Source organism: Zerene cesonia, chromosome 28 (genome assembly GCF_012273895.1).
Source record: "Zerene cesonia ecotype Mississippi chromosome 28, Zerene_cesonia_1.1, whole genome shotgun sequence".
In the NCBI taxonomy this organism is placed as follows: Eukaryota; Metazoa; Arthropoda; class Insecta; order Lepidoptera; family Pieridae; genus Zerene; species Zerene cesonia.
In genome coordinates this window covers 3,933,729-3,944,985 of record NC_052129.1, presented here as the reverse complement: position 1 = coordinate 3,944,985, position 11,257 = coordinate 3,933,729, and the positions used below count along the sequence as shown (strand labels likewise).

Below are 11,257 nucleotides of genomic sequence, written 5' to 3'. Positions count from 1 at the left end.
CTGCGAATTGGTGATCGCTTACCATCAGGAGAACCACCAGCTCTGTTATTCGCTATGTCATAAATATATACTGGTTAGAATATTATGATTCTTTTGAAGAGTCTGTTTAAAAAAATCTGGAAAAAAGCGCATCCAGCGCTATCGAATATTAAACTATGATTTCAAGAGGCGCACTTGAAATCATCGTTCAATAAGGGATACTACACTAAAAACACACATATAATAATTCTTATCTTACCTTTATAGTCTTACAAGCTGAGCCCGGCGGTTTCACGCGCGTAAGTCCGTATCCCATAGGAATATTGCCTATATGTTATTCCAGTTGTTCAGCTAAGTACCAAATTTCATTGTAATCGGTTCAGTAGTTTTTGCCTGAAAAAGTAACAAACATACGCACATCCTTACAAACTTTCGCATTTATAATATTAGTCGGATAAAATACCACTCTAGTTTTTTGAAGTTTTTTGATGCCCTACGAACGCGACGTCTTCCACCCGCAGTTACCATATGATCCATTCATTACGCCACACCCTGTTTAAACAGTCAAATTGAAGGAGTAGTCTATTAATTATCGTAATAAGAAAAAGTTGTGATTAGCATCGAGGTCGTTACTAGTCGAGTTTGGAAAATGAATGTAGATTGATATAAAGGACTTAAATTTATGAATATTTTGTTAGAAAAGTTACATATGTGAAAGGATAGAAATAAAAACTCATGTTGTTTTGATCTCATTTTAAGAAATAAAACACGAGTGAGGAATGTTTCTGTGATGTTGGGCGAAATATGTTTGAGAACCATCCAGTTAGCATCCCCTTAACAGTTAAATTTATCCTCATTTGGTTCTCTATTAATGTAAATTGTTATTAATGTCAATTTACAGGATCATCACACGAATTTTTATTAAAATCATAACGTTATAACTGATATAATCACAAATAGTGTTTGCAAAAAACAAAAATGATTATTAACAGATAGGAACATTGCTTTGAAAGTACTAAGTTATCCATCCGTTTATCTATGAACCAGCTAACAATCTCTATGTATAAAATTCTCAAGTCACAATGTTAGTTGCCATATTCCGCCGAAACGGCTGGACAACTTTTCTTTTCTTTATTTTGGATTGGACATTTTGAATTCTCATGAAATTTTGTGACACATAGGTCTGACAATAGGCCTCCTTTTAATTTTCATAAAGAGTAAGGCAGAACAGCTTTTGCCGGGTCAGTTACTAAAAATTAAATTAAACACACAAAAATGTTCAGCCATACACAATATACTTACACATTTATAAAGAAGAAAAATTCGTTAGCTCCCCACTTACATACTCATATGGTCTGGAAATTGCTTAATTCAGATCCAACTAAAAAATTAAATGATGTGTGAGTATCGTTGATTGTGCCGCTGACAAAGACCTTGTAAATTCAGCACTTGAAAGCTCATTTACAAGCATAGCAACATTGCGTTTCGAAAGACCCACAAATCTTAGAACTTGATCACTGCGCAAGAGTGGATCTTAACCATTATTCTAACTGAAGGTAAATCGAGTCGTGGCGTAAACTGCACTTTATGTGATACCTTGTTTAGAATTATTTGTTCATGCAAATATTATAATATTATTGTTGAGTCTGGTAGGGGCAACTCACAGTCAACAAGTGTTGCCAAGTGTTAAACAGATATTTAAAAATCGGGATACAGGAACTGATAGTAATGATTAGGGTACGCCAATAAGTTTTCGTTTTATTAGTTACCTATGTTTGTATCGTAGCAAAAAGAGGTTTTTTCCGATACAACTCTAGATATATAAAATTCTGGAGCCACAATATTAGTTGAAATAGTCCTCCTAAACGGCTGGACCGATTCTCATGATCGGCCAACATCTATTATTCATACCCCTAAATGATCAATGTGAGGCAGAACAGCATTTGTTGGGTCATCTAGTACTAATATATAAATTAAAAACCAAGCACAAATTATAAATCTATCTTTGAATATAAGGTGAATTGTATTGGTCAACTGTTACGTAAATAATAATGGAACTAAATCAAAGTTCAACACATCACTTGAAAATTAATGATGTTATATAACGAAATATATACCTAGTTATCGCTGCTAGTAAAATACGTTCTAAAATGATTTTTTTTTTTAATTAAAATCTTTGATGTGATTCTCAAGGTCAGTAAACACATAAAAATATGGTAAAAAAAATAGTTTGGCTATGAGAACAAAAAAATGGACTGACAATGATCAATATAATATAAGAAGATAATAAAAAAGATCAAAATATTAATCCATACTATCATATCAACTACACAAGCCGTCTTAGTCTATACTGCTCCGAGTACCTACCTAGTATCTAAGTAGCTCTTTCACTACTCCTATCTTATCCAAACTGTTTACAAATTGCAATTGCCTCTGAATCATCAGTCAGTGAAAATAATGAATTATAGTTATACTAAGTTAAAAAAAAAACCAAATCTTAATCTTATATCTTTAAACGAGCAATTCTTGTATATATATATATATATATATATATATATATATATATATATATATATATATATATATATATATATATATATATATATATATATATATATATATATATATAATTGGAATCTCGGTATCGGCTCCAACGATTTTCATGAAATTTAGTGTATAGGGGGTTTCGGGGGCGATAAATCGATCTAGCTAGGAATCTTTTTTAGAAAATGTCATATTCGTGTTTTATTCGTGTTTTATCGACTTAAACTTACTTTTTTAACAAATAGGAGGCGTTTGAGTAGTCCCAATTTATATGACTCTTCCTGACATCTATTGGCGAATAATAATACTATAAATGCGAAAGTTTGTGAGGATGAATGCATATGTATGTGTGCGTCTGTTACTCTTTCACGCAAAAACTACTGAACCGATTGCAATGAAATTTGCTTCGTAGATAGCTGGACAACTGAAATAAAACATTGGCACTTTTTATACCAATATTCCTACGGGGTACGGACTTACGCGGTTTCAACCGCGGGTCACAGCTAGTAATTTTAATTAGAGAATCAACGTAAGTGCCTCACTCGTCTCATAGGATATACTTTAGGATATTATCCTTTTTGGAGAATAATATAAACCCATGAAATTACTGTATTGTCACCGATTCTTGATAAGTGTACAAAGTTTAAATTAAATCTGTCCGTTTAAAGTGATGCAATATCGAGTCTAAACAAATAGGTAAAACTAAAAAGTGTATACAAATATTAAGTATGTTTTAATTTCTATAATATCAATAACAAATATAATGATTAACAAATTTATTTTAATCGAACAACCTGCAGTTATTTTAGGAAACATACAAAGTTTATAATTGGTATACCCACTTATAAACTTATTTGTTTTATACTTATTAGTCAGACTTTTGACCGCTTTTACCCTGATGTTAAGAAGTGATGCCATCTATATATGGGCATGCCTAGAAGAAGCTTATTCACGCTGGCCTTGAAGGGTTGTTTATTGCAGTGATCCGGGAACACCGAAAATGCAAGAGAGTTCGATTCCTTCGTAGTTCAAAGCAGAAATAAAAATTCTGTATAATATGTAAGATCATACGGAGTGAAACAAAGAGCCTCTTTCATAATATTTCTTTTTAAACCTGTGTAGTATTAAGTATAAAACAAATAATAAATATATTAAGAATAATCTTCACGCGAAAACGATTGAATGTATTATTTTGATTTCTTGGCAGTGATATAGATTATGTACGAGAATAACATATAAGTAGTGTATCATCATCATTATCAGCCCACATGTTAATGCTGCGGTACATTTGGTAAAATACTATGGTAAAATACCTATTATCGGATTGGAAATAATATGAAATTTGTAATGTAAAACCCACGACGCCATTTTGTATTGTCGGTGATCAATTTTTTTTTCAAATTGTGTAGTATTTTACTAGAAAAGCGTTTTCATTTGAGACTCATGTTGAGTGTTGTATACAAACATTTTGGAACGGCCGCCTTCTTTGAGTTTTCGAAGGAAAAATCCGCTTCGAAATCGGTCCATCCATTTAAGAGCTACGATACTACAGACAGTTTGTGTCTGTAGTATCGTAGCTCTTCAGTAGACATCGATAGTAGACTAATAACACCCCTCTCGTATCGGGGTTTAAAAAAACAAGGTTTCCTCTATGACATTTATTTATAATAATCCTTAAATAATTACAATTAACAAAATTATAAATGGTGTATTAAAATTTTGGTACTGTAAAATAAATCATAAATTATTATTTATTATGTTATATCAATAGTTAGTAAATCTATTATTCATAATAAAAATTTATATTAGACGATTATATAAAATATACAATTAACATTGTAACAATTATAAAATTAACCTCAAATGTAATAAACTATGACTAGGTAGTTATTTTCAGGGTTTGTTGATATCGATTGATATGTATTCACATTTATTATCAGTATGTTTCAAGGGTACGGATTTAGGTATATCAATTAGTGATTAATTTTGATTTAGAGTAAGCTAAGTCTAATCAATATTTTATAACTTTTTTGCATAATCTAGAACACTAGAAATTTTTATCGATTTTTCACTTTTATATAAAATTCACCAAATACAAAATTGTAACGTAAAACACAAACCCTGACGTTTGTACGACTAAATTGTTTTAAACTCATTAAGTAGAGAAATAACGCACTTTTACTCTTAATTAAATGCTAAAATATACTTTATGGCTAAGGGATCCTCGTTTTAATCTTAGCATAATTAATATTAAATAATAGGAAACAAAGTCAATAAGTAACTTTTGACGAAATAAATATTTGCTTCTGCCATTTTTACTGTTAAATTTCGAATGATTTTATTGTTTTTGGTGCATTATATAAGTTGCAAATTTATCTTCTGTCGCATCACATCTTGTTGACAATCCGAGAGATTGATTTAAAACCGTGCTGTGTATCACCCTTAAACTTTTTATTATGTCTTAAAGTTTAATAATCTGTGAATCCTTTTGTTGTTTGTCCAACGCCATCTAGTGAGACGGGTCTATAGTAATCTTTCATTTCGCCCCATCCTCGCGGGGCCACATTGAAATTGGGACCACAGACGAGCGGTAAACGCGGGCTTTTTGGAGAAGCATAGACATCGTTTAACTTTGTTGGAGCTAAAGGCACTGGAATTTCGACGTTTTGTAGAGTAATTGTCGGCGGTGATACTGGAAACGGTTCCATTTTTGGTAAGTTCGATGTATGTTTTAATGCTGATTTGGGGTATGTTTTTTGGTTACGGAGACTAGAAGGAGGACGGTACGGCGTGTCATGGTTGGCGACCGGCGTCGGCGTAGAGGACGAGTTAGAAGTGTTTCGTCCTGGAAGATGAATTTTTATCTAATTTAATGGTGGACTTCACTTCAATTTAATAAAATCATTCAATTTCATTACAAATGATTAAAATCATTCAGCCAATATTATCGAAATAGTTTTCATAGATTTTTGTTAAAAACAGAACTAGAGTGTTAGACTAGCGCTTATGCAAAACCAAATTTATTATGACTATTGTTAATCATTATTTAATTAGACATTTATTTAATTTTATTAGAATAATTTCGTCTTTTAAATTCCTTTTCATTTAAGAGCATAACTTATCACTTGAAGTTTTCCCTTTAAATACTTTAAAATCTACTACAGAAAAATATAATCATACCACGTCCTTCATGCACCCACTTGACGGAGCGCTTCTTCCTGTTGACATACATGCTCTGTCCCTTGGACATGTGGTTGCTGGAGTCAGACAGCGACTTGGAGATCGCACGAGCGAGGTCCATTTGTTCCTTTACAGTTGGGTGCACACCAGGCACATAGAACGCTGATGATGCGAAGGTCTTCTCTGGAAATTTTGTTAACAGCTTATTAATTACCTGGGACTTTTTCAAGGGAAAATGAACCCTGATTGCCCTCGTTGATGTAAATTACTATATTCTAGCAGAAACATTCTTAAAATGTCTTAAATAGTAACAGACCCCTTCGCCGGGAAAGAAAAACAAGACAAGAAGGAGATTTAAATTTTCGTCCAATCTTGCGTAAATGATGACAAACGTAAAAAACGTTTACAGTAGGTGGTTATTGTAACAATTAACTGGGTCAGTAACAGACGGACAGCCGGCGGATGTGAGTTAAAATCTTTAAGCTGATAAAATCCTCGTATTTTACAAAAATGCAATTAATTAAAATTAAAGCTTCTGACCTAATTTTATAATTAATAAACATTTCTGATCAAGAGGTATTACCTCCAGTTCAAGGCTGACTCATAACTTTGAACTGAACTTGCTTCTACAGCGTTCTAGAGCGATAAGATATGACGACAATGGCCAAGAAACTAAAGCTGATAGCTCACATTTCGAGCCAAACTATCCGCATTTGAATTAATTATTACATATAATGCCATTCAATATTGTTTTTTACGTTATGAGTAGTCTTAATAAATAATTAATTATATCTTAGTAACAAGTTAAGGCCGTTACCAACGCTTTAATAAATGAAGGCAATTGCGTAAAATAATATTTTATAATGCTCCACTGTTACCAGAATATATTAAAAGCATACGATTAGACGTTTTGGCGCATTGGCTTCTTGCCAAAATGCACCAAACAAATGGACAACAAGAAACAAACATCGGAAATAGAGCTGGTCATTAATAAGATCTATCGTCACAATACAGCCATGAACCATGTAGAATTCAAACTATACGCGTTTCGAAATGTCTTCGGAGAAGATCAGTAACTACGCAGGAGGAAGTTGATTTTTGAGTTGAAGTTATGTGAATTTTCATCACACATAAATAACATCCAAGTTTGGTAATTTGATATTCTACACTTATGGATTACGTATCGTAGAATATTCCTGTTTTAATTTTTCCTTCAATGAAATTCATTATTTATTATATTTTCTTGTAACCATACAGCATTACATAAAATATGATTTTATATTACACCTATTAATACAAAATTAAAAGCCAGTTACTATTACAAAAACAAGAGCAAGACTTAAAAAAGTTATTTTTAAATTACATTTCAAGAAAGATTGCATGAATGAAGAATTAGAAATGAGAATAATTTATTACTATATTTTTATTCTGTGTGCCCATGATATCTTATCACGAGCTTGCAACCTAATAGCTTAATCCTTCCAACAATATGACGTCAGCTCCATAAACAAGCAGAGCCACTTCTAGTCTGGTATCAATCTGTCTGCCACGCTGTCTGACATTTTGAAATCTGTCAGTATTAAAATAAACTCTTCCTGGAACGTGGCGAGGTTGATGGATATATCGACACAATAGGAGCGTAACAAATGTCACACGGGAAGTTAGAATTACCAGTTTTAAAAGCAACATCATAATGCCAGAATTATGAAAATGCCAGTCCACAAAGAGGAGCTAACACGGACGCCCTTTCCAATGAAAATATAGCTATTTCACACCGCAAAACCGGTATGAAATAGCATACTGTTGTCTTTCGTTCGGTGAGTGGGGGAGCCGGTGGCTCATATACTTTTCCTTGCCCTTCCCAGTCCATTCATTTCAATCCTTTCTAAATCACTTTCCAGCTTGAAGTCGGCAATCCATTTGTAGAGGCGTAAGGTCTGCAATCGACCTTACGCCTCTCCAACTATTCATGGGCGGTGGTAGCGCTTACCATTGGGCGACCCACCAGCTTCATTGCCGACTATGACATAAAAAAAATAATAAAAATAAAATAAATGCTACAAAATAAGTTAGTCGATATAAACTGAACTCAAAATGGTATGAGCTTTTAATATAAACGACATAACTGCATCGTATTGTATTATTTTTACATTAAGTAAGTTAAGTACAACTTTGAAAAGAGAGAAAAGGAGATAAATTCTTACCGAATTTGTGGTCTTTCTTTATGATATGCTCCTCTGCATCCGGCGCTGGAGTAAATATCTTGTTAAGGTCCACTTCCTTATCACCTACAATAATTGGTTTATTTTCCAAGTCTTCCTGAAATGTTTTAATAACTTTTTAGATAATTTGTAAAAGTTGTGTGTTGATGAATTTACTACAATATTATGAATTTTAGTTTAAGTATAAATGTGGCAATGGTGTTGATTACAAAATTGTATGTTTGTGTTTGTTGAAGCTCACCTACTAAGAGGAGAAAAATCAATTTTTTACCATTTACATAAATCGTCTTATGATCTTGAAATTTAATGTAACTATGTCAAAATCATAAATTATCTTTTTGTTATATTTTAAGAATTAAAATTATATTGACTGTAAAGTGTGGAATTGCTTTATCATGCAATCATTTACTGAATATGAAAAATCTTATAATAATAATTAAAACAAGTAAGAAAATTGTAAATGGTCGTCATTGCACAAAAACGTTTCGAATTTTATGTAATGCGAATCAGCATGAAAATATCGTTCACAGATATCTGTAGGAAAAAATTTATTAATTTAAAGACAAAAAATACATATGGAAAGTCATTCAACGGTAAAGAAACAAAACATTGCATATATCTCGTCATATGCGATTCACTATTTAATTCAAAGTATTTCATTTTAATACATTTATGATACTGTGTAATCTACGAGGTGTATTAATATAAAATACATTAGAAATTACTACCTTGGATTAGTAAGTAAAGAGAAAATTCATGCAAATTACAAAATAAAACTGTTAAAGCATAAATAATTGTTTTGTTACTAGTTACAAAAGATTACATAAATGTATTATCGATATATTTACACTGTCTATTCGTTATTTAAAAATATAGACAGAACATGAAATGTGTTAATTACAGTGGATATATCACAAACAAACAAACTGTTACAAATTCCCATAATAGCTGTATTAAAAATAAATAGGTATAATAAGTAAGTATAAAAGTATTGTACAGTATGAAGTACCCTTTACTTCTACACAAAAAGAGAAGAAATCGTCACTATTTACACCGGCTTTTGCCATAATGTTTGACATAATGACCATATTTACAAAATGGAACTAATGTTTCTTTTTTCTTACAAGAGGTTCCTCCAGTGGGGGTAATGTTGCAGGTTCCTGCGAAGGCTCTGCATCATTCTGTGCCAGTGATAATTGTAAATTTAATTTTTTATGTTGAAAATATAGAAGATAAATGGTCATGTTTTGTTATATATATTTCATTTCATCATTAACTCATTCGGGTATATAAACAAAAAAAAGCATTTTGCTTCTAGTCTGTTTGCTTCTAGTTGTTTTGCCACAATTAACATTAACGATAATCATTATGGACATATGCAGCTAAAACTTTTACACGATTTTAGAAAAAGATGATCGTTGATTTAGAATTATATTATGATTTTTTAATCAATTAACATTATTTTATACATGCCTGCCGATTGTCGTTTTGTAATCTGTATTTAGATTGACAGTAGTTTTGGCGCGAATCCAAGAGCCAAATATGCCGGGTAGCGATAAACAACAATCTTAACTTTTTGTGTTCTGGATTGAGGGCGGAACGTCTGTTGAATGATCCATGAGAGAAATCTGAATTTTTTTCTCGAAACATCTCTTTGTTTTGTGTCGTCTTTAATTTATGTAAAGATCAGTATGCAAAAGTCAGTACTTTGAAAGACCTAAATCTTTGAGATTTCGAAATTCTGCTTTTATTTTTTTCTTACTTGTAAGCGAGCGAATACAGTAAATGGTGAGAAAGAAGAGCATTTTAAAAACTTAGTAACTACATAGTTAAGAAATTAATAATGAATATGTTTAGACGTGGAAAAAGAAAAAAATAAACATCAGTATTATTTGTTACACAATATAACAAAATCGGATTATTTACGTAATTACACCAAAAAAATTTTCAAATGCAATATATAGGTTGTAAATATTAATTAACATTTTAGAATTCTTCGACAACCTCAAGTACTGAGGTCAATGGAACTCTTGTGCGCTGAATGTAATTAACCAAGCATTATTTTTAACCGTGTTGGCGCTGGGTTCGATGTCCGGTGTTCAGTTCAGAGTCCTAGGTCACATTTAGTAAATAAAACAGGTGGAAAATTAGGTTAACGAAAATTATGTCGGTAGTTGGTACCTACTGTCTAAGTGTATCGAATCCCGAGCCAATTTTAATTGAATTATATCGTAATTAGTTCCAGCTGTTATAAAATGTTGCGATTTATCAACGTCTTGTACAATATAGGTTATCTATATAAGCTGTGTCTGAACATGATCTCACTAAATCATACGGATCGAGTTGTAGACTAATAATCTATAATAAAAGATTGCAGTCTACACGAGATACCGTTCATGCGAATAATATCAATTGTGAAGAATTACTTCAATTCTTAAGTATGAATCGTGTTTACGGTAAAGTTGATATGCAGATTAAACAAGGTTTTTTATTTTACATATCCACGATGAAGCATTATAAGTTTTTCAACTAATTTAACATATTGATATTCAATAAAAATTTCCTCGGCACTACCTCAGATATAGGTACATAATACATTAATCTTATTATCGGTAATTTGGTATTAATTGTAATTTAAAATAATGATTTATTTTCGAAATGGTCTCTTTTTTCATTAAGACCCTTGTCTCGGCTCCGCTCGGATTGTCCCGGAATAAAACAAAATAAATAAGGCCTTAGCCAATGGCATTTTAGGGATAACGTAGCTTTTCATTAATATTTGTTTTAATTTATTTAGGAGATCTAGAATTTATCCCATACAACGTCACAAACTCCCAAATTCGCAATTATGCTAATTTTCTCTTTGTCGCAAACTACACCCTTTTTCTTTATAAATTAAAATATAAGATCCAACATTGTGAACGATTTCTTTTAACCTACTTATATATAATAAGGTTATTTACATGATCTAATCCTTAGCGTTTGCCAAGGTTTGTAAGCATTAATCATTCAAAATAAAATAAACAATTGTATATATTTACATATACATAAACGAATTAAAGTTTGTTCATAATCATTGCCTCATTACATTTGCGTGTTTTACGATATGTGCAAATTTTGAATAAATTTTAACTTAAACGATATCCATTTTAAACTAAACCAAATTGAAATTGTCAGAACTAGACCTAATTTAAATGGGACTTTACCGGAGACTCTTGCTTTAAAACATAAAAAAAAGAATGATTAAAAGTAGTTAAAAAATAAAATATAGTTTTAAAAAAACTAAAAAACACGCTTTTCAAGCACATCAAACTAAAAACTATAAAATAATT

At 31.4% G+C, this 11,257-nt stretch overlaps 1 protein-coding gene across 7 annotated transcripts in view; it reads right to left on the bottom strand.

Annotated features, from left to right (window-relative positions):
• Positions 1-4,300: 4,300 nt before the first annotated feature.
• Positions 4,301-11,257, bottom strand: part of LOC119837640 — a 10,310-nt gene continuing 3,353 nt past the window's right edge. For 4 of the 7 annotated variants that reach the window (XM_038363347.1, XM_038363348.1, XM_038363346.1 and 1 more), the window contains exons 3-6: positions 9,050-9,106; positions 7,908-8,022; positions 5,704-5,886; positions 4,301-5,368 (exon numbers count right to left, since the gene is read on the bottom strand). In XM_038363347.1, coding sequence (XP_038219275.1) covers positions 4,992-5,368; positions 5,704-5,886; positions 7,908-8,022; positions 9,050-9,106 — 732 coding nt within the window. In that variant the 3' untranslated portion in view covers positions 4,301-4,991. The remainder of the gene's footprint in view (positions 5,369-5,703; positions 5,887-7,907; positions 8,023-9,049; positions 9,107-11,257) is intronic. The other 3 variants (XM_038363350.1, XM_038363351.1, XM_038363352.1) reach the window with 3 other exon arrangements.